The sequence below is a fragment of the Haliotis cracherodii genome, unplaced genomic scaffold (assembly GCF_022045235.1).
Source record: "Haliotis cracherodii isolate W230 unplaced genomic scaffold, xgHalCrac1.p SCAF_2, whole genome shotgun sequence".
Classification (NCBI taxonomy): Eukaryota; Metazoa; Mollusca; class Gastropoda; order Lepetellida; family Haliotidae; genus Haliotis; species Haliotis cracherodii.
The window spans coordinates 65,578,212-65,606,183 of NW_027266275.1; the positions used below are offsets into that span (position 1 = coordinate 65,578,212).

At 40.0% G+C, this 27,972-nt stretch overlaps 1 protein-coding gene across 1 annotated transcript in view; it reads left to right on the plus strand.

Moving 5' to 3' along the window:
- LOC139468371 (cadherin-87A-like) overlaps positions 1 to 27,972 on the plus strand; it is a 46,078-nt gene that overhangs the window by 4,086 nt on the left and 14,020 nt on the right. Inside the window, exons 5-30 of the mRNA XM_071250292.1 lie at positions 249 to 299; positions 2,374 to 2,463; positions 3,973 to 4,089; positions 4,283 to 4,417; positions 5,650 to 5,763; positions 6,029 to 6,107; positions 7,340 to 7,461; positions 8,638 to 8,844; positions 9,922 to 10,077; positions 11,197 to 11,367; positions 11,487 to 11,560; positions 12,545 to 12,815; positions 14,217 to 14,368; positions 15,327 to 15,396; positions 16,445 to 16,517; positions 18,353 to 18,537; positions 19,242 to 19,368; positions 20,239 to 20,381; positions 20,826 to 20,958; positions 21,873 to 22,073; positions 23,090 to 23,247; positions 23,612 to 23,761; positions 24,374 to 24,490; positions 25,740 to 25,926; positions 26,470 to 26,693; positions 27,467 to 27,661. Coding sequence (XP_071106393.1) covers positions 249 to 299; positions 2,374 to 2,463; positions 3,973 to 4,089; positions 4,283 to 4,417; positions 5,650 to 5,763; positions 6,029 to 6,107; positions 7,340 to 7,461; positions 8,638 to 8,844; positions 9,922 to 10,077; positions 11,197 to 11,367; positions 11,487 to 11,560; positions 12,545 to 12,815; positions 14,217 to 14,368; positions 15,327 to 15,396; positions 16,445 to 16,517; positions 18,353 to 18,537; positions 19,242 to 19,368; positions 20,239 to 20,381; positions 20,826 to 20,958; positions 21,873 to 22,073; positions 23,090 to 23,247; positions 23,612 to 23,761; positions 24,374 to 24,490; positions 25,740 to 25,926; positions 26,470 to 26,693; positions 27,467 to 27,661 — 3,702 coding nt within the window. The remainder of the gene's footprint in view (positions 1 to 248; positions 300 to 2,373; positions 2,464 to 3,972; positions 4,090 to 4,282; positions 4,418 to 5,649; positions 5,764 to 6,028; positions 6,108 to 7,339; positions 7,462 to 8,637; positions 8,845 to 9,921; positions 10,078 to 11,196; positions 11,368 to 11,486; positions 11,561 to 12,544; positions 12,816 to 14,216; positions 14,369 to 15,326; positions 15,397 to 16,444; positions 16,518 to 18,352; positions 18,538 to 19,241; positions 19,369 to 20,238; positions 20,382 to 20,825; positions 20,959 to 21,872; positions 22,074 to 23,089; positions 23,248 to 23,611; positions 23,762 to 24,373; positions 24,491 to 25,739; positions 25,927 to 26,469; positions 26,694 to 27,466; positions 27,662 to 27,972) is intronic.

Consider the following 27,972-nt stretch of genomic DNA (forward strand, 5'->3'; position numbering starts at 1 on the left):
ATATACAGCCTTTCCTTTGGACAGTTTCCATTGTGTGGTCTTTGACCATGAAACCGACATTCGTAAATATATCGCCAGTACACAGTAGGGTGCTTTTCTTTCACTACTACCAGACATTTTCCACTTTCCTGGAGATAAAGATGCATCAAGTTTACATTGCTGTTAGTTTGTGACCATTGTCGTTTTCACATGTCTTCATAACTGATCTACCCTAATAGCCATGTACATTTTGCATATTTCTTTTTCAGCTGAAAGTTCTGAGAGTCATGGTGTTTTGTTTTGACCAGGAAGGACTAAGTGTAAGTTCCCCCAGCTGGTGGTGTGTCATTTTCAGTAAACAGAATCCTTATAAAATGGTAGAGTATGGATATTCACTTCTACTTGTGGTGGACAGGTATACTTGATCTGAGACAGTAAGTTTCTGGTCTGGACACGGTTTACATGGATGAATACTGAAGGACATGTCATTTTCAAAACTGATTAATATGTTTTCTGAACTGAAAGAAAACTATTATTGCATTAAAAAAAATTATCCTGGGGTGAAAATATGATTATAACAGTGGTAGAAACTAACAGTTTTCGTCCACTAGTGCTTATAATGATAACATATAGCAAAACCCTTAAAAAGGGCAAATTTCTACTAGTCCTTATGATGCCTTAGTTAACCATTGGGCAGTTTGGCTAGGACTACTAGTGCCAATTTCTAACGCTGTATGTTTACTCAGCATCTTCAAAACTGATTAATATGTGTGCTGAACTGAAAGAAAATTATTATTGCATTAAAAAAATTATCCTTGGATAAAAATATGAATATAATGTTTACTCAGCATCTCTCATTGTGCTATAGTCACGATATGGCTGAAATACTGCCGATGAGACGTTAAATATTAACTCACTCACTCACTCATTGTGCTATGCAATGTGGCCAGTTTCACCTCCATGTTATCATCACAGTTTGCAAGGAATGTACAAGTCTCTATAATTAATGGATTGAGATTTTAATTGTTTAAAAGGATTGTGAGGCTTTAGTTTTTACTTATAACATGCCACATGCTGCTCATCAGTTAACTTGTCAACCATTGGGATGTTCTGTCTGGCCCACCTGACTCAATGTCAAGTGAGCTTATGTCATGGCCTGTTTGTCCGTCCGTTGTCCATTGTATGTGCACAGCGTACAGGTCACAAATCAGGCGAGGTTAAGCAACATCGGTCGCGGAGAGTCCTTGAATGGGTGACCGCGTTTCGACAGCTGGCTCCTGAGAGTTTCTAGGGTTTCGGTCCTGCCCCACACTGAAGCACATATAACAAATGTTGCGTCTCCTTGGGCAAGTGACTTTGTTCGAAATGTGCCTGTGTTCACCCAGCAGTGAATGGGTATCCGGTAGGAAGAGATGGCAATGTGGTTGTTAACCTTCTAGTGCCTAACAGGAAGCTTGGGTTGTATACTCCCCAGGGAGCTGAGAATGATTCTTAAGAGGGCACAATGATCCAGTGACCGGGGTAATAATAACTCTTTGAGCATGTCCCTAAGTGGTATGGAAATATGTGCAATATAAATAGCCTATTATTATTATTATTATTATTATTATTATTATTATTATTATTATTATTATTATTATTATTAAACATCTTCCCCTCCAAAACACTTGACCAATGAAGCTGAAACTGAAACATGCTTGTTACCACCAATGATGACCATCAATTTGTTTATCATTTCCAATTTTCAATAAGGCTGTCATTACTCAGCCATTTTTGTTAAAAAATGGAATTCAATTTGGTGCACATGTCGTTAATAGTGGGGCTCAAGGCATGTTTCGTTTTTCACAATATGTTTTATACATGACCTTTATTTGATCTTTGCAATTTGACCATGCTCCCAAACTATCTCCAATGCAGTCCCTTGCAAGGCTAACATCATTTCTCCAGAAACAACTTGACTGATGAAGCTGTTAGCTTCACATATCTGTGCCAGTGATAACACCTCAGATTAATATCTGATTTTCAGTATGGCCTCCACAGCAACCATATTGAAAATTGTTGGCCATTGCCTTACCACAATTTGTCCAAAATGTAACAAATTTCAGTATTTGTTTGATTAATTGTGGGACTCAACACCTATGTTCTGCTTTTTAAAATAGTTTATATTTTGACCTTGTCAAAATACATATTTGGCATTGTAACATTCTCAGAAAAATTACCAGACTGAAGTAGCTGAACTCTAGCTCGTATGTTTCTCCTTATGATGACATTATCTTTTGTTCAAATCATCAGATTTGAGTGTTTTTAGTCTTTGTGCAGAACCTATTTGAAGAGCAATGCTGACATCTCTTTTGTTGACTACATAACCAGGTGCTACTATTTTTATAATTCCAGACCAGTACCCAGTCCACTGTCAATGTCGTTGATGCCAATGACAACCCAGCTTTGTTTTTAAATCAGACATACTCCATTCGTATGCCTGAGGTAAGTGTAAAACGATATTGTTGCAGGGCTAGAAATTAGTGGTAACGGATGGCATAACTCCTACTATAAATCTACCTGTGTACCTGTGCAATATGTGGCAGTGACTTTCTATTATTGTCCCTTCACCATGCTTGTGCTGACTGAAGTGGTGAAATTGATTTACTGTCTTACTGGACCTAAAATTAGTTCTTTTAGATCTTATCGTTACCCTCCTTACTCTCCATGCCATTGGTTCTTATCATAGCCCTTACCCTTACCCTTACCCTTACCCTTACCCTTACCCTTACAGTTATCAGGGTTTGATATCAACATTAAGCATTCTAGTCCAAGACTTGTAAAATTCAGGAAGGATTGGCAAAATTTCCTTGTTATACCAATCATACCATTATGTAGATGGCATCTGTGTAGCAGATAATGTTTGCGGACTAGTGCAAATAAAAGTTACTTTCTAGTGTCTCACGCCCTTACCCATACCCTCCTTTACCTCCTTACCCTCCTTACCCTCACCCTCCTTACCGCCGTACCCCTTACCCCCCTCACCCTCCTTACCCCCCTACCCTCCTTACCCTCACCCTCCTTACCGCCGTACCCCTTACCCCCCTCACCCTCCTTACCCTCCTTATCCTAACCCTCCTTACCCCCTTACATTCCTTACCCTCCTTCCCCTAACCCTCCTTACTCCCTTACACTACTTACACCCTTACCCTCCTTACCCTAACCCTCCTTACCCCCTTACCCACAGTACCCCCTAACCCTCCTTAACCCCTTACACTCCTTACCCTAACCCTCCTTACAACCCTTACCCCCTCGCCCTCCTTACCCCCTTACACTCCTTACCTAACCCTCCTTACCCTCCTTACCCCCTCGCCCTCCTTACCCCTAACCCTCCTTACAACCCTTACCCCCTCGCCCTCCTTACCCCCTTACACTCCTTACCTAACCCTCCTTACCCTCCTTACCCCCTCGCCCTCCTTACCCCCTAACCCTCCTTACAACCCTTACCCCCTAACCCTCCTTAACCCCTTATACTCCTTACCCTAACCCTCCTTACCCCCCTAACCCTCCTTACCCCCCTAACCCTAACCCTAACCCTCCTAGCCCCTTACCCTTCTTACCTTTACTGTTATCCTCCTTATCCATACCATCTTTACCCTTGCCCTTTTCATCCTTACCCCTTATTCTCAAATAGAAAGAAATAACATGATAATTCACACATTTTTTAAACTGGTAGCAAATTATTGGCACTTTTAAAAACTAAAGAAATTTCTGGTGTTGGTAGATATAGAATACATGATGGTATTTGTGTACAAACTGAACTATATAGATACTGTGACTCAGAATATATAACATATATACTATTCAAAGAAGTCGAGGATCCCAGTGCGTTGTAAGATTTCATCACACTACATTTGAGGTAGGGAGAGGGGGGGATTTCAGATATGAGTTTAGTGATTTCGTTGATAATGTTATATACTTGTGTTATTTAGGTATCTTTTTGTTTCTTTACAGACAGCTAGGCCTGGTTACATCCTTCAAAGTAACTTGACTGTTTCTGATATTGACTTTGTGAACCAGGCAATTGAAGTGACTTGTAACGCCAGTGCAGTCCCTGGTGAGAACTCTTTGGTGAGTGACAGAGTTATCTCCCATTAGTTACTGGAAAATTTCTATGTAATAAAATGTAACAATTTCACAAAGTAATTTAACACTTACAGACCTTCAACTTCACAAACAATTAAGATAGACACATGTATGGATCAGATAAATATTGCCAATGTCTCTTTAGAAAAGATATTTATGATGATCCGATTGTTTTCAGTATCAAGAAGCATGTAACACGTTCCGACTTATCCAAAAAAGTTCCAACAATAAACAATGGATAGGAGACCTTCAACTGATAACTCCAGTGGATTATGAGACAAGATCTACCTATCAGCTGCCATTACAGACCTTTGTAAGTTTTCATAACATTCAGATCAAACTTGATGTCATTGTTATTTAGTGTGTTAGATTGTTTCAAGAATGATATTACGTCAAATATTTCATTGAGCTGCTTGATGTTTGACTCACATTCAATTCCATATTCCCTGTAGGAATGTCAGGGCAGACTAAGGGATGAGTATAATCACGTAGATGGATCTGGCTGATTGTTGATTTCCAGATGAGGCCATTGCTGTAAACCACTAATTTCCTTGGCCCTGATGTGACTATATCAGAGCTCCAGATAAGCAGCGTATCTGCGTGAAATACGCATCAGAAATGCAGAAATACGCAGTAAAATATAAACCAAGCGTATCAAATACGCAACGAACATTACAGATACTAGTACGCTACAAAAATAAAATGTGTGCGTATCATCAAAATATTGTGAAGTAACCCTGCGTATTCAATTAGCAAATCAGCAACTTATTTTGAAATTATAAACGGGCATTCCGTCAACCTTGCCAAACTCCACGATGCCAGTCACATCATGATCATTTGCCATCACACTTTCTTGTGGAAGTATCGTGGTATTTTTGAGTCCTATAAAGCTCTCGAACCCACACGACACCAGTTTGCAGGGACTAGATGAATAGTGTTTTTGAATATTTAACTTAAATACCTACATGTGTAAAAACTAGTGGGTAACAGAAATTTGAATACGCAGATAGAATTACTGATACCCAATGATTTTAAAATGCATGGGTAAAATACCCACAACACCAAAAGCTTATCTGGAGCTCTGCTATATACCCATTTACAGGGCAAAATATAGCTTAAATATTGCTGAGTGCAGTGTTATACCAACAAAATTTACTTCCTTGGCCCTGACATCACCAGATCCTGCTACAATGTATTTATCTTGTAAAAAACATTGTAGAAAGATTCAAACAAATTCAAAATAGATAGGAAACACTTGTACGATTGAATAAGGAGGTTAACTTGTGCTATGTTAAGTGACTTCCAATGTCTCAGAAAAAGCGTGCTCTTTTGCTTGGAAGCGGGGTATAAGATCATGTGGGCCAATCAGATCTTGTCATTCTGACATAGAGGTGTGATAATACTATTTAGGGGTCAAAATGATAGCAGGAATCTTGCTGAGTGCAGTATTTATACAACCATTCACTCACAATGACTCACTTGTCTCCAGCTGTAATGTTGTACACTGCCACATATTATTCGCTGATATACTGTCTCTATTCTCAGGATGGGAAGAATCGCTTCCTCCAGAGTTTTGAGATAACATTGGAGGATATCAACGACAGTCCTCCGGTCTTCACCTACGTAACCCCAGCCACCGTCAACGAGAGTTTACCTGTCGTAAGTAACCATCTTAATAGTTGTTATTTGATGTGATTTGAATTTTTGTTTACCAAAATCATTTTGGTAGTATGAGTAAGATATTGAATTGTCATACGGAACATATTGAAGCCACGGAAAACATTTCAATTTTCTGTTCATATTATCTTGGTTACAGATTATTGTTTCATCTTGTTATCTTTGATATCAATTGCAGTAGATTAGTAGATTTGGATTGCTCTTCTACTCTTTTCTTTGAGGTATTAACTGCTGAGTTGTCTTCCAGAATTCGAACATCTCCTATGTGACAGCAGTGGATGGTGATCTGAATGATCCTCACCCAATCCGATATGAGCTTAACTGCAGTAAGTCAAACAGTCATTGCATGTTTACCACTTGTAATGTAATGTAATTAAATTTCTCCCCATGTTGCAAGGTAATTTTAAAGACTGTCAGTTAATGATAAATCTGCTAAACTGAAAATCCTGATATGCTCCATGCAGTTTCTGTATTCTTAAAACATGTCTTTAAAAGGAGGAATGTTTAACTTGGTTTAAAATCTGATCATGTACATCACGTGACAATGTTAAAATCCAATCTGCATTGTACTATGGGCCTTGATGCCTAAAATACTGAATAAACTGTCTGTCTGTCTGTATTAAATGTAACATAACTTTACTTTAAATCTAGTGAAATGTTGATGCAGTATGTGTAACACAACACTCTCAGACACAATACAAGAATCATTGCGACAGACGGACTTTATACTACTTTGCTGGATTCCCGTTTGGGAACTTGACTGTGGAGGCTGAAGGAGACATCACTCACCGTCTTAACAATTTTGCATCAAAGTATATCTAATAGTATTAAACTTTTTCATATTTTAGCGTTTATTGATAAACATTCTTCTGTAAGAAGGCCTGATTTCTAAACATACTAAATGTTAGTGTACTAGTTGTTGAGCAAATGTTAAATATGTGCACATTTACGTAGTTTCCTCAACTTCTAACGTGCAGAGAATCCATTGATGACGTCATATGTGCTATGTCATGAGTCAAGGTCATATTGCAGAGGCGGTAGAGAACACTGAGACAGTACATTCAGTCTCTTTTGCTATAAGTACTGTCCTAAAATGATAATCCAGTCACTATTTGTATGATATATAAAACTGTAAGGAAGAGAATATATGGATGTCAACTTCTTTATTATGAGGAACAAAACGTTTCGGAGTATATGCTTACTCCTTCATCAGGTGAATTCATATACTCCAAAACGTTGTGTTCCTCAATAAAGAAGTTGACATCCATATATTCTCTTCCTTATGTGTATCACTTCTAAATGCCTTTCAAAGACCTATAAAACTGTACTTTTGACAATATGACGTTTAGTCTATGATTCTTAGCTGTATTGCTTCATTTCGACAATGACTTGAAATATGTTGTTTCTGACCCCCAAACAATTAACAAATATGACAGTTTGAGTTGTTCACTGAACACCATATAAAATTAAGCAGAAATCCTTAAAAGGTTCTGGGATCCTGACCGAGGTGGTGTTGCCTCCACAGGGAAGTTTGTAATTAGATTTGCCTTCCTTGCAGCAACTGGAGTTGGGATCAATCTTTTTGCCATTGACAAGGTCACAGGCGTAATCATCAACACTCGTCTTCTGGATCGAGAGAGCGTTGAGCTTAGCCAGGGTTACATCGATCTGTGTGTTAAGGTGAGCACAATGTTTTGAGAAAATCATATTTGCAATGTTAATACACCCAAGTTTCAGAAAGTAAAATGCAAGTTTTGAACACGATGATGATTGTTTTTCACCAATTGCCTGCCAAGGGGGCTCAGTTGGAAATTCTAGACAAGTCCCTGGTGTTACAAATGTATTTGACAAACCAAGCATAATGTAAGACAAATTCAGAATGTGTTCAGGTAGAAAGGGAGTGTTCTTATTTTTCCCCCCATCAGTTTGTCATTTAATTGTAAAGTTAATATGGTATTTGGTCAGATGAGTAAGAGTTGAAATGTTGATTCATTTTTGGTTGATAACGTGATTGTGTTACATGACATGTGCTCGGGTTGAAACATTTGTTTGCTCTTAGGGGACCTGGTTTGACACAGTGACCCCCATTAAGATCCGGGTAGAACTGGCGACTATGTTTGTCAGAAGAAGCGACTATGTTTGTCAGAAGAAGCGACTATGCTTGTCGTAAGAGGCGACTATGCTTGTCGTAAGAGGCGACTATGCTTGTCGTAAGAGGCGACTATGCTTGTCGTAAGAGGCGACTATGCTTGTAAGAGGCGACTATACTTGTCATAAGAGGCGACTATGCTTGCCGTAAAAGGCGACTATGCTTGTCGTAAGAGGCGACTATGCTTGCCGTAAAAGGCGACTATGCTTGTTGTAAGAGGCACTATACTTGTAAGAGGCGACTATACTTGTCATAAGAGGCGACTATGCTTGCCGAAAAAGGCGACTATGCTTGTCCTAAGAGGCACTATGCTTGTCATAGGAGGCGACTGAACTTGCCATGAGAGGCGACTGCTTGCCGTAAAAGGCGACTGCTTGTCGTAAGAGGCAACTAACGGGATTGGGTGGTTGGGCTCGCTGACTTGGTTGATGCATGTTATATATCCAAATTGCACAGATGGATGCTCATAATATTAATCACTGGATTGTCTGGTTCAGATTTGATTGTTTACAGACTGCCTTCATAGATGGAATATTGCTGAGTGCGGCGTTCAATAACATACATAAACCAATCCTATCCCTACAACTCATGTAAGACTATGACCGCCTCACTCACTCACTCACTCACTCACCCACCCACCCACTCACTCACTCACTCACTCACTCACTCACTCACTCACTCACTCACTCACCATGTTCTGTTGTCAGGCCAGGGAAATCATCAGCGTGACACCAGAGATTTTAGGGAACGACACCTCAACAACAGCAACAGCAACTATCCGAATCAACGTCCGAGATCAAAATGATAATGCACCAACATTCCATCAATCCGACTTCACTGTCAACATCTACGAGGACATTCCTAATGAATCTGCGCTACCAGGACTCATCATGACCGTCACCGACTTGGACAGTGTGAGAACATTGTGCATGTAGTAATGGAATATCAGTTACTGTTATTGATGAGAAAAGCACCAATAATGCACATGTACTTCAACATATTCATCATGATGATACCCATGTTATTGCAACAACCCAAGCTTGTCGTAAAAGAGGCAACTATCGGGATCGGGTGTTCAGGCTTGCTGACTTGGTTGATACATGTCATTGTATTCCAGTTGCATAGATCGATGCTCATGATGTCAATCAATGGATTGTCTGGTCCAGATTTGATTATTTACAGACCGCTGTCACATAGCTGGAATATTAGTGAGTGCAGCGTTAAACAACAAACCAACCAACAAATCCTAGTCATCTGATAGGCTTTAGGAGCATAATGATCCCCATGTACCTGCTTGTCAGGAGATCCAATTAGGTTGAGGATCGAGCAGTTACAGTAAATTGGCTCGTTGTGTGTAATAGCAAACCAACAGCGTGATTCATGATTTGTGTGAGATGACTGTTCAGACATGTAAGTTGTTTTAAAATAAATGTTTTGTTTGTGATGATAAATGAAACTTATTCTGTAAACTCACGCTGTGGATATTCTGGTTCAGAATGTGTCCCCAGTACTGAATGCTAACTTACCGTATTCGACGTTATAAGCGCCCCACTCTAAAAAGCGCCCACGGCGATATTTGCTAATATATGGGCAAATGAACAATCCCAATTAGCACCCCTTCCGATTGATCAATGTACGCAAGACTTATTTATTCGTGTATAATACGCACTCGTGTGTGATATTCACCCTTAATTATGGGCAATTAAATTCTGGAAAAATATATCTGTCGTATATAAACAGTCAGGCCGTCAGCATAAAAACTGTTTTTTCCACCAAAATAATATTCTAATAAGAGCCCCCTATTTCTAGTTTTGAGAGCTCCCTGGACGCTTATTACGTCGAATACGGTAAGTCTGTGACTTGGCTGATCAGAGCTAATGCCTTCATCCTCTTGTCCATCTTTCGTTATTCACAGGCCACCATTTTATAGCCGGAATACTGCCGCACCAAACAACATTCACTAACTTTAGCTTCTTGTCTGTTGTTAACAGGGCACAGCTAACTCCTATAATTTCTCCTTATTGGACAACACCGACGTATTTGCTGTGTTTCCTGATAGTGGACAAGGGCAGACAACTGCCAGTATTAAAGTCATCAACACATCAAAGATCGACTATGAGAATGGACCCAGGACCTACATACTGAGGGTGAGATTATAACCATCATGAATTTTGAAAACAAATTGTGAACTCGATTGTGATGATAACACACACGACCTTGTCATTAGTGTAATAATTGATCAAATGAGTCCACCTTCATAGGTCAGCCTTGGTTTTACCATACATATTGTAAGTAAGTTTTGAACATTGTTATCCCCTGCCCAACAAAGTTGGTGGGGATATAGAAACGGGCTCCGTCATGTTTCGTTTCCAGAGCATAAATCAGAAACCGTTCAATATTTTTTCATGAAACTTTGCAGGTCTGTTAAGTACATGCTAAACTGGTGCCTTTTGCTATTTAGAAATTTTAGAAATTTTTATTTTTTACGTTTCCATGGCAACAAGATGGACTTAGGTTCCAAACTCTTCTTTTTTTTAAGAATTCCATGACAAGTTCCACCTCGGTTAAAAAAGGGTTAGGGTTTGTTAAGATTTAATTATGTCATAAATTCTGCAACAGGGATGGGGGATATAGCCACGTTAGTGCCAAACTCTTGTTGTTTTTCTGACTATTTCAAATAATGCAAGGTAATGTAATAGCAATGGGATTAAGATTCATTGATCATTGGCAATTCACTATGCAGAGTTGTGTCCGTTATAAAGGATAAGCACGATAGATTCGCTCCAACTGCGATAATGATCAGCTGTGACCGACTAGTTTCACCACGTTGGTAAACACGTGACTTGCACCCCTCCAATAAGCTGCTGTAGTGGCCATAACATTTCCAAGTCCCATGACAGGATTCAAACCATGGATGTTCTGATCCGAGGTCAGAGGCCTTGTCCACATGACCAGGATACAATGACATGACCGTCAGAAAGCTGACAAGGTAAGGATGTCGTCTGTTGATGACTCCACGCCCTGCTACACTGCCATGACTTGTGCTGTTCACAGTGACATTACAGTTGCTGAGGTTCAGTCAATTTCCTGACATGGGTACAATGTGTGAAGCCCATTTCTGGTGTCCCCTGCCGTGATATTGCTAGAATATTGCTAAAAGCGGCGTACCATACTCACTCACTATTGACCTGACTGAATGCAGGCACCAACTGTGGAGCGGGGTCCCACAATGATATACTTGATCCTAACTCTATGACCTTTACCAGGTTGAAGCTCGAGAAGTCCTACTGAACCAGCCGAGCCGACTGACAGGGTCGGCAACAGTAACAGTCAGTGTGCTGGATGTGAATGACAACATCCCATTATTTACACAAGCAGGATTTTCTCAACAAATACCAGAAACAGCCAACATTGGGTCCAGCGTTGTGGATATATCGGTAAGTTCTTTCTATGTGTTCAGCAAAAATACCTTTATTTAGAGTATTGTTAACAATTTACTGAAGTAATGAATGCATATCAGAAGCTCCATCTGATCTGGTTAAATAATCTGTTCCAGGTTTCGGATCCTGATTCCGATGATTTTGGTGTTGCTGGTGTTGTTTATGCTCTGGTGGGGAATGGAGCAGAAAAGTAAGTCATCCCAAGATGATTTCATTGATTCTATGTATCGCCATTATAGTTGACAGTAAAAGAGGACTTGGCAAATGCAGCTGAATTTTGACAAGCATGTTTCTAACAATGATGACATTGTTTCTCAAATTACTATATGCTGAGTCTTGTGATCAGGGAACTAGCAAGATTCAATATTTTGTCATTTTTGTATCAAGGCCTTAGAAATTCCACGAGTTATTCCACTAGTCCTCAGAGATTGTATCTAGTCCTGCTTGAACTAGACAAAAATGTTTATGTTGTTGATTCTGTGAACAGAAAATAATAAAACTGCAGCCAAAAGGTTAACTTTAAGGAAGAGTTCATATCATGATTGGACCAGTTCATGCAGTTACTACAGTTTTCACAATTTCTTCACAATTGATGCTTGGATTATATCTTAATGACTTGTTTTCGACATGTGTGCTATGATTACGGAAGTACATGTAAAATATATGATGTCGCTTTGGGCTTGTAACTTTAGTAGAAATGTGCCTCTGTTCACCCATCAGTGAATGGGTACCCGGTAGGATGAGACGATCATGTGCACACTGATCCACTGATGGGGATGATAATAATGCAGCGCTTTGGGCACATATTGCGTATGGACTATTATTATTGGCTAGGTATGTTATTTTGACACAACATTTAATAGATTCAAGCTTCAGAACAGTAGTTGAAGGAGAAAACTAAGCATGAATATTCCTAAATGATTAGGGGCAGTTGGGTAGCCTAGTGGTTAAAGCATTCGCTCGTCACGCCAAAGACCCAGGTTCAAATCCTGACATGGGTACAATTTGTGAAGCCCATTTCTGGTGTCCCCCGCCGTGATATTGCTAAATGGGGCGTAAAACCATACTCACTGACTCACTCCTAAATGATTGAATCGAAGTTCTCATTGTCTCGCTCCAACAAATGACAATTAATGGAGTAGTTGAGAATAAACATTTTTTTTAAAACTTTCAGATTCCGGATCAACGATCGTACAGGAAGAGTTACTATAGCACCATGTTCCCCGCAGCCAGGGATGGATACATGTATAGACTATGAAACGACTCGGACGTATGAGCTGACAGTCACTGCCACAGATGACTTAGGTAGAGGTTTATCCAGAACTGCAAGGCTGACTATTGACATTCTGGACATTAACGACAACCCCCCTACCTTCGTGGAGTCGGAGTATGCCAGAAGCATATTTGAAGGGCAAACAATTACCAACGATCCTCTCCTTGCCACGGTATGTCGTCCAGGAATCAGTATTTGGAGGACAATTATTCCTATTTATTAGATACTACACAACACTGGCAGTCAGCCAGCACAGTACCTCGGCCACAGGCCAGCGCCATGTGACGATTCGTCACATCTTTCACAATCCATTCAAGATATTGCATATGCTTTCCATCTGTTTCATGTTTGACAAGTCTACACATTTTCATAAACAAATGTCAAAGAACGGTTACGGTTCAATAAGAAAGTATCCTAATACGTGAAAATCTACTTGTTTTTGCGTAGTAATCCTTTGTTTAGATTGGTTGTACGGCTCCACGTGCTGTCATCAAAGCCCAGCGGAGAGCTAGTGATACGTTCACTTTGATGTATAAATATATATATTCATGCAACTCACTGTCGCAGTTGTAGTAGCATATCTATATAATTATGCAAAACAATATATTAAGTGCCCCCAAATACTTGCATTAGTCCGTTCTATACTGATTTCTGAAAAAGCTTGTTTCTTTACAAACAAGAGAAAAGTCTGGTCACGTGATATGCAAATTAGCCTGTGGCAGTGGTGTTATGCTGAGTCACCACTGCGCCGGACTGTGACTACACAAAAGAAGTTAAGGACCAATCGATTCTTTCGTATTACTATAGCTAATCTGGCCATGACAGATGAACAATAGTAATATGTAAGACTCAGGTGTATCATGATCCGATAAATATGCAAATGAGGCCATGTAGCAGGAACTACTTTCAAGCTCTATATATCAATGCAATGTCTGCTTGCCCAATAAGCTACAAGTATTGATTAAAGCTCCCAATAAGTCTTGATAGGAGTTTCTAACTGTTTGACTGATTCTGTTCACAAACAAGGCAGCAATTCATTTGGCACTATATGATAAATGGGTCTGTTCACTCCAACAAAATTCTGCCAAATCCAGCTGTTTTAAGTTTGGGGAAAAGACCCCAAGCCGCAAAATTCTACAAGCACAGATATGGAAACTGATTCCTCACTAAATTGTTGTGCAATTTATGTCTCCAAAATTGCCAAAACTTGTAACATGCCTCAGGTACATTCCAGTGATTTTCCGTATCTTAGACTATTGTTTTGATAATGATAACAGTTATCCCAGTAGTTACCATGGTTACTTCAGACTCCTGATTGTTAATTCTGATTCAAACACCAATTGACAAGGACCCAATGTTTGTTTGTAAACACTGAAAGTAGTACGTACCTGACCTTTCATATTTGCATGTTAATCCATGTAGGACCCCTACGGATGCTGTGTGTCTTTATCCTGCCGAGAAACCTACCCATTATATGTAATTGAGATATATCTGTATTTCATTTTTCCAAAAGAAACATGCAAGAAAGAGTTGTGTATGTTAAAGGCAGTTGTGCTGAATGTATTGTTTCCAGGCTACAGATCGGGACACTGTAGGAGGCCAGATCCGGTACAACATTTCACAGGGCAATCCAGGGGCCAGCCTGTGGCAGATCAACCCTCGCACAGCCAATATCACAGCCATAAGGCCTATCAAGTATGAAGACACGCCTAATGACCAGGGCTTGTAAGTTTGTATTGTATTATTTTTGGATATTGTATATTAGTATTGAGGATGTACAGTGTGTGTGATGAGTGAGGGAGGAGGATGTACTACTGCTTTGATCAGTATCTTAGATCTGTGTGTCTGCATAACGTGTGGGGAAAGCCCAAAGTGGCATGTCATAGACGTCTCCACGTTGGTGGGCCGCAGCTAGGGGAGGCAACTGCACGGTAACTTCCTCTCAACAAATGAGTGAGTGAGTTTTGGTTATTTGCAGCTGTCCGAACACACAAGTCAGAAACAGGCAAACAAGTGGTTGATGGCATGAACATCTATCCACTCTATTTGAGTACAGTGACATAAGATGAGAAGGGTTTGTTTGTTTGTTGTTTAACGCCTCACTCAGCATTATTCCAGCTATGTAAATATTTGAGTCTGGACCAGACAATCCACTGATTGATATCATGAGCATCAAACCACGCAATTGGAATATGATGACATGCATCAACCAAGTCAGCAGGCCTGACCACCCGATCCTGTGAGTTGCCTCTTACAACTAGCATAGTCACCTTTTACGGCAAGCATGGCTTGCTGGAGACCTATTCTACCCCGGATCTTCAAGGGTTAGATCAGAAAGGTCACTCAGTGAAACCTGTTGATCCCAACTTTGGTCAGCTCTCACGACAAGCATAAAGTTCTTAGTGGTTCTGTCTCCCACAGAAAGCCCACAGAGACTAAGCATAAGATATGTAGATAATCACTGGAAACTGCCTTTTTTCAGAGGCTCATGAGTGACCAGAGATGTTTTTGTTGAGTGTCATACAAACATTAGTCATATATATGAATATTTAATACTGTTGATTATTTTTAATGATCTTGATTATATATGTTTTTATCAAACTTGATAAAATATGATTTAAAAAGTTATGAAGGTTTTTGTGTGAGTTGATCTCACAATCTAACGTGAGTCTTTATGTTCCAGCTTTGACCTGACTGTTATAGCATCTGACGAAAAGTTTAACGTCACAGTGAATGTGAAGATATTTGTCATTGTAAGAACATACCTGTTGAATTAAACAATGTAATGTCATATGTAATATGAGTAACAGTGTCATGGCACCCTTGTTTAATTGTAATGTACGGAAAACGTACACGATACAGACGTTTCTTCTGAAGGATACCATTCACATGGTCGTTGCTCTGGGCAAGTGTGTAATACTCTCCCATGTAGGGATTAGGGCTGGGGCGATACACTAACTGTGTGATCCAATACGTATCCCCATACTTCAGAGCTCCAGATAAGCTGCGTATCTGCGTAAAATACGCCTCAGACAAGCAGAAATATGCAGTAAAATAAAATCCAAGCGTATCAAATACGCAACGAACATTACAGATATGCTACAAAATAAAACTTGTGCATATCATCAAAATATTGTGATGTAACCCTGCGTATTCAATTAGCAAATCAGCAACTTATTTTTAAATTATAACCGGGCATTCCGTCAACCTTGCCAAACTCCACCATGACAGTTACATCATGATCATTTGCCATCACACTTTCTTGTGGAAGTATTGTGGTATTTTTGAGTCCTATAAAGCTCTCGAAACCACACGACACCAGTTTGCAGGGACTTGATGAATAGTGTTTTTAAATATTTAACTTAAATACCCACATGTGTAAAAACTAGTGGGTAACAGAAATTTGTATACCCAGATAGAATTACTGATGGGTAAAATACTCACAACACCAAAAGCTTATCTGGAGCTCTGATACTTTCATGTCATTTTAACTGTTATGCGTAAGCCATCTTTTTCATAGTCAAGATGGCCAAATACCTGGCACACGGTTTACAGTTGGCAGTGTCAAGTATGGTGCTTTGTATGATAATATTTACATTTTCACCGCTAATATTCACAATGAATTTTTCTTTGGTGTAACAGTTATAAGCAAACGTTTAAGGTAACGATCCATATTGTTTACTAAGTGTGTGACTATGATCGATATGTCGGGACCCTACGATGCATCGGTGTATCGTCCCTGTATTAGTTGTGATGTTGAGAACTGCTCCTATCATCTGATGATGGATGTTGATGTTGCAGGACACTAACGACAACTCTCCAGTCTTCATGCCAGACAGATATGTTGAAACCATCGATGAATCCACAACATCAAGTAGGTGGTGGTTATATTCTGATACAGTTACAGAATAAAATATGTGCCATTTGCAGAAAATGACCCCATCTAGAAGGCTCTTGATTTGGCTTTAAAAAAATAAAAAATTGGTTCTCAGGCAATGATTTTTTAAAATATAGTGCGGGGGGGGGCGGTGTCTTTTTGTTGTTGTTGAGTTGTTCAAACTAATATGTAACCAATAAACAGTTGTGTAATCAATAAGCAATTGTGTAAAATCAACCTGGGAAAGGGCCTCCCTATATAAATGTATTCCTTTATGAGTAAAATACTGGAATACAGTATTTGACTACCGTTGGACTTAAGGATATTTAAGGATTTTTTCTTTTTCTTTTTTAAATGGAAATAAAAACGAAACATGCAGCGAACTTTATGATGATGCGGGCGGTGCCTGAGAACCAAGACTTTTTTTTTTAGCCTTTGCAATAAAACTCTCAGCAGGTCAGTAACGTGTGGTCAGTAGACACTCCAGAGTTCCTCACCCCTTAATGAGCTTGACACAAGGGAGATAACTATAAGTAAACAAACCTGGACCCCATTGCACAAAGCAGTGTTAGGGCTACGACTATGTATTATGCTGAAAAGTTTACACTATCTGGTATCCATATCGCACTTGTCATGTGAAAAAGAAACTTGACACTTACAACTGTTGATGTTAAGGGAGATTACTCTTCAAACCTTAGTGGCCAAACCTTGTTGATAATTTTAAGTATGTTAAGTATAATCTTTTTCAATAAAGTCACGAATGTGATATTAAAAAAATATTGTCTTTGCAAATCAAAATTAATGATATTAAAACACAAAACAGTGTCGAATAAGAAATTTCTGTACCAGAATTTTCAAGTAAAAAATATGTGAGGTGGGTGTTGGAAAATCCAAAATGGCTGTTACTGACAGCATACGGTCTCATATTAGGTCAGTAACAAACATCTTAGTTTTTACTGACAGTATACGGGCTCATGTGGGGGCGGTAGTTCTGCTCTCTTAATGGTCAATCTCATTTTGAGGCATAATAATGCTTAATAACAGGCAGGAATTAGAGCTATTCAGCATGAAGCATCAATGAAGCTGCCCTTTACAACATCAATATTGATGAGGAGCAGCCATTCGGTGCATTTATCATGACTCTCATTGCCCGTGATGCTGATGATGAGATTGACCAGTATGAGATATTTGATGATAGAGGGAACTACTTCTCTGTAGCTGCTAGTGTAAGCAAGGATTATATCCTACCTAAATATTATCCTTGGGGAAGTTTTACTCTAGAGTATAAGAGTGAGTGAGTAAGATTTAACGCCGCTTTTAACAGTATTCCAGTCATATCACGGCGTGTCAGCTTAATGTGGGAGGAAAGCCCGAAGTGATGCAGGTCTCAGACGTTTACCACTTCGGTGAAACGCACGAGCATGGGTATGGTGCTGACAAACCTAGAAACATAATCGGGGCGAACCGGGATTCGAACCCACAATCATAGGTTTCTGGTGTGTCCAAGGGACGCAACTGTGCACAGCGAATCGCGGTGCCTTAGACGACCGGGCCATTCGTGCCCCCTCTAGAGTATAAGAAAGGATTAAACACAGCGGTATGGGTTCAAATTCACCGGGGAGAATCATCCTAACTAGAGAATTTCATCCGCGGGATAAAAAATAGGGTAGGATAATATTTCCTCTTACACCAGTACAGGTGAAACTGTATTCTGTAATACCCTAGTATTAATACCTACAGGTAATATTGTTGCATGAAGGGGTGCACGTACTTCCCTCTTCCCGTGTTTGTGGTGAGCGTCAGCTGATGGGATGTCTACCCGTGTGTTTCAGACTACCCTGTGCTGACTGTAACTGCCACAGACCTGGACTCGGCCACAACTGACAATGGCAGGATTGAGTACGGCATTGAGAATGGAGCTCAGGGCAAGTTTGTCATTGATGGGCAGAGTGGTGCTATCTCTACAGCCTCCGATGCAACCTTTGACTACGATGTACAGAGACAGTATGTTATGCAGGTAAGCTATAACAATCAGTGACCCGTGAAGATCCGGGGTAGAATAGGTTTTCAGCAACCCATGCTTGCCGTAAAAGGCAACTAACGCGATCGGGTGATCAGGCTCGCTGACTTGGTTGATGCATGTCATCGTATCCCAATTGGGATGCTCATGATGTCAATCACTGGATTGTCTGGTCCAGATTATTTACAGACTGTCGTCATATAGCTGGAATATTGCTGAGTGCAGCGTAAAACAACAAAGAAAGAGACAAGAGTATAACATTAGTGGAGGAACCCTGACAGCTTGATGCAATTCCCTCCTCACTTTTCTCAATATGGGAATGGTCCTGATCATTGATTTGTCCCCACCAAACCTATGCTTTGGGGTTTTGTAAAATTGGCAACTCTACAATCTTCCTCACTTTGGGCATTAGAAGCTGACATGCCATGAGAAGTGAAATACTGTTTAAAGCAACATTATTTATCAAACTGGCCCAACATGGGTACAATGTGTGAAGCCCATTTCTGGTGTTCCCTGATGTGATATTGCTGGAATATTGCTGGAATATTGCTAACAGTGGAGTAAAACCAAACTCACTCACTCCAAAACTGACCTGCACTGGAGATATCACTATTTCTGATCTGCAGCTATGTTTCATGTGTTCTTCCTTCTGTTAATATCCTGTGATTGTTATTGGCTGATATGACAATGTCTGTAAAAAGGTGCTGGCCCGAGATGGAGGCAACCCCCAGAGGACAGGAACAGCCAGCGTCACTGTCAACATCCGCGACGCCAACAACAAGGACCCCTACTTCCTGCCCACCACACGCAGGGCCGATGTCTATGAAAGTAAGAGATAGCGTCCCATAGACAGCCTCTCAAACCAAACATAACTATTCTATACAAAGTTACATTATCTGAAATAATTGCAGCAAAGGTCTTCCAAACAACTATACACTGTGTGTAATGGTCTGTTTAAAACCATGAGGGCATTGTTTGATTGATGAATTAACAATATTGACAGTATAACACTATGTAAGAGTGAGTGAGTTGGGTTTAACGCCGCTTTTAACAGTATTCGAGTCATATCATGGCGTGTCAGCTTAAAGTGGGAGGAAAGCCCGAAGTGACTGCATTAACCATCAAACGTTTACCACTTCGGTGAAACCCACGAGCGAAACCCACGAGCACGGGTATGGCGCTGACAAACCTAGAAACATTACTGGGGCGAACCGGGATTCGAACCCACAATCATAGGTTTCTGGCGTGCCTAAGGGACGCAACTCTGCACAGCGAATCACGGCGCCTTTGACAGCTGGGCCACCTGTGCCCCCACACTATGTAAGAAAATATAATAATGTTTGACAATGCCCTGGACAGCGTAGGATGTTGTCTAAACATCAATCACTAGTTTGTCTGGTCAGGACTTGATTATTTACAGGTTGCTGTCATATAGCTTGAATACGGCCAACTGTAATGTTAAACAACAAACAAAGAAACATTCTCTGAGCACTTCCTGCAGCACAAGACATTCTCTACATGGTTTCTGTAATGAAATATTATTTACAATATTTTTTAAATGTCTATACATGCATCTATGATCTACAATTTATTCTTATTAGAAAGATTTATTTCAATATTATTGGACGAGTTCCAGAAAGGGAACTTTGTGTTGTATATTAATGTGCCCGAAGATTCATGTGTGTGTGAATGTGCCAGATGCTGTCATTGGAACGTCGGTGATCAATCTACAAGCCATTGATCCTGACGCTAACGCAGCCCTCAACTATTACTTTGTGGAACCAATCAGTGCCATAACTCCAGATGGCATCGAGGTCCAAAGTGCCTCCTACAACTTCAAGGTAAGATAACTCTATGCTGGTGGGTTTATCAGTGCTGTGTTATCATGCACAACTTACAGGCAGTTTTCTAAAGGTTTGGGTATTGCAAACTATTTTATCCTGGCACCTCCAAAGAGCCAGTTGATCCTGAATCCTGTAGTCAGTTTAGCCTGAATCCCACAGTCAGTTTATGCTGAATTCCATAGTCAGTTTCTCCTGAATCCCACAATGTAAATTTATCCTGAATCCCACACTATCAGTTTTTGCTCAATCCGACACTGTCAGTTTATCCTGAATCCCACAGTCAGTTTTTGATCAATCCGACACTGTCAATTTATCCTGAATTCCACAGTCAGTTTTTGATCAATTTTGACACTGTCAATTTATCCTGAACCCCACAGCTTATGCTGAATACCTCCATGTCAGTTTATCCAGTTTTTAAACCTGTTCGTAAATTCTATACAGGAATTATTTGAAGTCATGGAAGAAAGTGGCAGAGTCCGAACCAGAAGCAACCTGGACCGAGACCGAACATCAGTGATCACCTACACTGTCATTGTAGTTGATACCTCAGCTAGCCCCAGACAGACAGGCACAGGTATATACTGGAAGTCATGGCAACAGCTTGTGAAACAAAATGCCAATTCTTCAAATTATGTGATTAATCTCGTTATGCTGGTTGCGGGGATGAATCATTGGGAAATTATGCATACATGTATTTACAAATTTAAATGGTAGTTGCACCATGCATGGCTCACAGGTAACAAATCAGGTGAGGTTCAACAACACTGGAAACAGAGAGTACTTCAATGGATTCGAGAGTTTTGTTGGTGTCAGCCTTTCAAACACTGAAACACATGAAACATGCTGGCTGACTGACAAGACGAGATGAATGAATGACATCTAAACGAGGGCCCCGTTGCACAAAGCGAGCGTAGCGCTCCCATACTTTAACATAGACTTACGACAGACTTAGCGCTAAGATCGCTTTGTGGAACGGGGCCCTGAAGTGTCTGAGTGGCAGATTGGATTGTTTATCCATCAGGGAGTTGTGTGTATGCTTTGATGCATTGACAGGAATAATTGTGTTGTGTCATGAGCATACTCTAGGGCATGGATGTGGAGCTAAGTAATTAACCATGTATTAGGCAACAAAATAATAGTCTTGGTTCTCAGCCACAGCTTGCATCATCCTAAAGTTGGCCGCACGATTCATTTTCATTTCCATTATATAAATTTTAAAAAAAAAATACTAATATTCCAGTCAAATACTGCATTTCAGTATTTTACTCATCAAGGAATACATTTATGAAGGGAAGCCCTTTCACAGGTTGATTGTACACAACTTTTTATTTGGTTACGTAATAGTTTGAACAACGAAAAAAAAAAAAAAGACCACCACTCACCCGCACTGTATTTTCAAAAGCCATTGCCTGAGAACCAATTCTTTTATTTTTTTAGCCTTTTTGGTATTTTTTATAAGTATTTATTTTGATCTTTTCTGATGTGCAGGGACCCTCATCATCAACATCTTGGAGTACAACGACCAGAGTCCTTACTTCCAACTGCCCTTCTATAACATCACTATTGATGAGGAGCAGCCCATTGGTGCATTTATCATGACCCTCATTGCTCGTGATGATGATGATGAGATTGACCAGTACGAGATCTTTGATGACAGAGGGAACTACTTCTCTATAGCTGCTAGTACAGGTGAGGCTGTTGAGTTACTTTGGTGTTGGGGAAACAGAGCTTCACCATTTGTAAAAATCACGAGCACCATCATTCCATAGATCAGCAACGTTTTTAAACAATATTATAAACAAAATCCGTCATATTGATATCTCCAATATCACTAACGTGAATGTTATCAACACTATTATCATCAGCAATGTTGTTAGTGTGAGAGGCGGTAGCCTAATGGTTAAAGCGTTCGCTCGTCAAGCCGAAGACTTGGATATGGGTACAATGAGTCAAGCCCATTTCTGGTGACCCCCGCAATGATGTTGCTGGAATATTGCTAAAAAAGGCATAAAATGAAACTCACTCACTCAGTTGTTAATGTGAATGCGCAGTTTCAAGAACCAGTCTACCTTCTTCGGCCTCATATTTTTTAGGCTCATTACAGCCCTTTTCTGACTGTTCATCATCCATTCGATTACCGTCAACTCATATCAACTTATGCTTGATTCGTAACACCATTGGAGATGCCTTCAGCAGTCTACTCAGTTGGCAGTTGGCAGTCATTCCTTGTGAGGAATAAGACCAAGGCAGCTGGTGGTGTATTGAGGTGATGCTAGTCATGAAAAGCTAGTTTCAGATTGGTAATCTTTCTTTTAGTTATTGCCAATGTAAAGATCATTGGTTGTTTCTCACATTCAGCTATGATATTAATTTTTGATATTTTGTTAGGATGAACAGAAATAAGAGCTGCAGTTTATGTATATTGACTAAGAATCACAATATGGATAAGTCTACATAGCCAATGAAAACATTTGTTACGCACCACTGTGCCGGTAGTTTTAGGCCACCCCCCCGAATAGTTTTGTTTTGGAAGCCGTTTACGGAGCATGTGATTTCAGCACTTCACTTGGACATTAAAATATTTTCTATAAATAAGATCAATTCATTTGCAATCATTTTTTTCAGTTGACTTGCCTTTGAACGCCATCATCAGATTTTGACATTGGTGCGACTATTTTGAAGACTGTAGTATGCTTTGTTTGTAGGTGTCCTGACTGTGAAGAACAACATTGATTATGAGAAGGTTCAGCAGACTGAATTCAGGGCGAGAGCTACAGACAACGGTATACCTCGTCTGTCCAACACTACCGTGGTCCAAGTCAACATCCGAAACATCAACGACAACAGCCCCATCTTCACACAGGTCTGTAGACAGTTGTCTTAATGTTTGGAAACAAACAAATGGCCATAAAATTTACATTAAGAAATACTGTTTGGCTTATTAAATAAATAAAATAATCTCTTGCATCAGAGAAAACCAAATGGTATAAATTGTAAAAATAATGCTTATAAATTTCTATTTTCAGACAATTTCCAGTTAAAATAATTTTATCTAATTAAAATGTTTCCTGTTCAGCTGCTTAGGCATTATTTTTATTATTTTCTTAATCTCGATGTCTTTGTAGTAAGATTGATCAAACAGTTGATTAAGGAAGAGAATTTATGGATGTCAAAATGGTTGCCCATTGTCGAGCACTAATTACTGTAAAGTGTTGGCTTTGTTGCAGGGTGACTACACCAAACACATCAAGGAGCACTCACCCCTTGGCACCTCTGTCCTCACAGTCACAGCTATTGATCGTGACCTCGAGGACTATGGCGTGGTCCGATACAGAATAGACTCCAATGAGACTCGCTTGATCATCAACGAGGAATCAGTGAGTTTTCTGTTGCTCATGAACAGTAGGAATACACTGTATAGTGTGTACATAGGGTAGCCTGGTGCGATCACAGGTTCTCCAAATGAATATAGTTGGTAAAGCCCCTTTATTGGATAATGCATGAAGTTGTGTAATGTTGTGGTATTGCATGGGGTTGTATAATGTTGTGATAATGCGTGGGGTTGTATAATGTGATAACGCATGGGGTTGTATAATGTTGTGATAGTGCATGGGGTTGTATAATGTTGTGATAGTGCATGGGGTTGTATAATGTTGTGATAATGCATGGGGCTGTACAATGTGATAACGCATGGGGTTGTGTGATGTTGTGATAATGCATGGGGTTGTATAATGTTGTGATAATGCATGGGGCTGTACAATGTGATAACGCATGGGGTTGTGTGATGTTGTGATAATGCATGGGGTTGTATAATGGTGTGATATTGCAAGGGGTTGTATAATGTTGTGTTATTGCATGGGGTTGTATAATGTTGTGTTATTGCAAGTGGTTGTTAAGAAGCTTTGTGAACGTTGAAAAGAGACACTGTTGACTCACCTGTTCTTGCCACAGTATTGTGATATTAACAAATCTATCATGATCATGTACAGGGACTGATCCAGATATCAGCAGATCTGAACCGTGAGAAGCAGTCAACTATTGCCATACAAGTGACAGCATACGACAGTCCCAAGGACTCGACAGTTCGGCGATTCTACACTGTGCCGGTACGTACCTGGTTCAGGGGCTATGAGTGGAGGAGTGGTAACTGTGACTTAGATAAGAACTGGGTGCATTATGCCTGACTAATGACTACATCAGTGCTTTTGAGTGTAACTTTATGATATTGGATCCCTACGTCGATAAAGACACATGCGGACACCTCAGGGATCATGACATGGCTCAAAGATACATTTTACCATGCCGACACCTCGGGGATCATGAGATAACTAAAGACACATTTTCCCATGTTGACACCTTAGGGATCATGACATCACTAAAAGACACATTTTCCCATGCCGACACCTCAGGGATCATGACATCACTAAAGACACATTTTCCCATGTTGACACCTTAGGGATCATGACATCACTAAAAGACACATTTTCCCATACTGACACCTCAGGGATCATGACATCACTAAAGACACATTTTCCCATGCTGACACCTCAGGTATCATGACATCGCTAAAAGACACATTTTCCCATGCCGGCACCTCAGGGATCATGACATCACTAAAGACACATTTTCCCATGCCGACTACTCAGGGATCATGACATTGCTAACGACACATTTTCCCATGCCGACACCTCAGGGATCATGATATCGCTAAAGACACATTTTCCCACGCCGACACCTCAGGGAACATGACATTGCTAAAGACACATTTTCCCATGCCAACACCTCAGGGATCATGATATCGCTAAAGATATTAGGTGGCCTCACCCTTATTTCATATAAGGGTACTTCTCTCACTTGCTTTTAGTCTGCAGAAGTTAAGGTGAGGAGAAGATGGGTTTAACGTCATGTTGTCTCACGGCAGATGTGAGAAGAAATGGGGTTTAGCATCCCATTCTCTCACGGAAGGTTTAGTGAGGAGAAATCGGGTTTAACATCTCGTCCTCTCATAGAATTTGCAGTGAGGAGAAATTGGGTTTAACATTGTGTTTGGGGGCACAGGCGGCCCAGTCGTCTAAGGCGTGGCGTTTCGCGGTGCCGAGTTGCCTATGATTGTGGGTCCGAATCCCAGTTCTCCCCAACTGTTTTTAGGATTGTCAGCACATACCTGTGTTCGTGGGTTTCACCGAAGTGGTAAACTTTTGAGACCTGCATCACTTCGGGCTTTCCTCCGACATAAGGCTGACATGCCGTGATAAAACTGGAATAGAGTTAAAAGCGGCGTAAAACCCAACTCACTCACTGAGGAGAAATGGGGTTTAACATCACGTTATCTCACAGAATGAGTGTTTGTTGCAGGTGTATGTGTATCTGGATGACATCAACGACAACTCGCCCGTGTTTGGGCCCACTGAGTATGAGCAGTCCATCATTGAGACGATTGACTTAGGGGCACAGGTCCTTCAGGTGTTTGCCACGGATCTGGATGTCGGAACTAATGCCGCCATTGCCTTCTCCATTGTTCCAGGCATGGGAGATTCAATGGGTAAAATATTCTCAATATTAAAATGTCTTTTTATATTTATTATTTTATTATTATTTTTTAACAAACTTTTCAAGGTATCTGTGTTGACATTCATTCAAGATTCATCAATGTCTGGTTGGACTATGCATATGCTGTATTCCATAAAGTGAAGAAAGTGGGAACACAGCTTTATCTTCTTCTGTAGGGACTTCTGGGCCCACTTGCCTAAGGCCATCTTAGCGCTATGATAATGTTAACCCTATGTTACAGTATGGGAGTTACGATCATCTTAGCGCTAAGATCGCCTTGTGCAAGTGGGCCCTGGACACTGAAAGTATGTGGCTGATATAGATATAGATAGAAACTTGATTTAGCTAACTTGATTTAGTATCTTTCTAATTACAAAAATGGAGGAAAAAAATTGATCCTACGTCTTACAAATGCCAGTGGGACTCCAAAACAGGGCTGTACCTGAATATTCAACATGACAAATGAAAGCTAAGACAACAAGCCTGAACCAACACTCCATTAGCTTATAAAGCAAGGTTCATGTTACTGATACAGGGTACTTTGACGTGGGAACAACATCGGGTCGAATCACTGTCAACCAGAGTCTGCGAGACAAGGCAGGAACCTATGTGTTCTACGTGATGGCGAAGGACCTCAACGGGGAGGCGGCAGGTCTGAATGACACCGCCAAGGTGACCATCATTGTCCTGGAGGCCACCAACTCCCCCCCTGTATGGGTCATACCTCCCAGACAGAACTATTCCATCGAGGTCCTCGAGGTACGTCTAGTTTCCAACAACCACTTTTAAACTTTGAAGTAGAAGGTAGCTGGGACATCTTTGAGCCGATTTGTAAGATACTATTGTAACTATTGTAGTTAATTTTAGACTAATCTTGTAACTTTACGATTATTATGTGCAGATAAAAATTACACCTTACCCCTTCAGCGAATTCCGGTAAACAAACGGGTGATAAGAAACTTGGTCAATACAAATTTGAAATTTGAGATAAAGAATCACCAGACATGTTGATTTACCATTCAAATTGTATTTTTGGTTAGGCATTGTTTTACATCCAGGGATTAAGATTACCTTGTGTATTTGACTATTTTCTCGTAAACTAAGCTGAAAACAGCAATCAGCTGTACACACGTTTTCTTGGAATCTACCGGTGAAATAACTTTAAAGGATTCTGATGCAAGGATTGGAAAAAATTATAACTGAAACTATTTTTTTATCGGGAATAATATATTCCAATATCTTGTTATTTTAGTTGCTGCTTTTACTGAATATATTTAAAATAATGATACCCCTAAGTGTAGCACTTCAGTGCAGCTGATCACTATTGCCAGTTATTTTTTTTTCACATGGAACAAAATTAATTAAATAAGTTACAAACATAAGTTCAGATATACAATGAAAACTTCTTATAACCAGTGTAATTACATGATTAATTTGCGTACCTCAGTATGGATTTGTATACGGTATATCCCACATGAAAAATGTTGTAATGAAATAATATAATATATATGATTATAATGTATAATCTGCAGAGTCAGTACTTGGGCATGCTGGTCTATGACGTGGAAGCAGTGGACAGCGACAACAGCGACAGCGGCATTGTTGACTACGGTTTCTACTACCTTGGCAACTACACCATCAAGACCCCTGAGTTCAGCATTAACCCAGTGACTGGGGTGATCAAGGCTGAGATTGTGTACGACAGGGAGGCTGTGCCGCGATATGTGGTTCGTAGCTTGTGATGTTATCTACTAATCTGTGGATGGAGTAAATTACAACATTGTTAATGGGATATGCTTATTGTGTAGCATAGTATTCAAGATGTTTTTAAAATAATGATAAAGATAGATTTCATAATCATCTAATTATTTATGTCTACAATCATATACTACTCAAAAGAAGTTAAAGAGCACCCAATTCTTTCATATTACTATTGTTAATCTGTCATGCCATGAAAGAATTGGGTGCTCTTTAACTTCTTTTGAGCAGTATACATTCAATATATCATTTGATGTGTTTTATGTATGTGAATCATTTA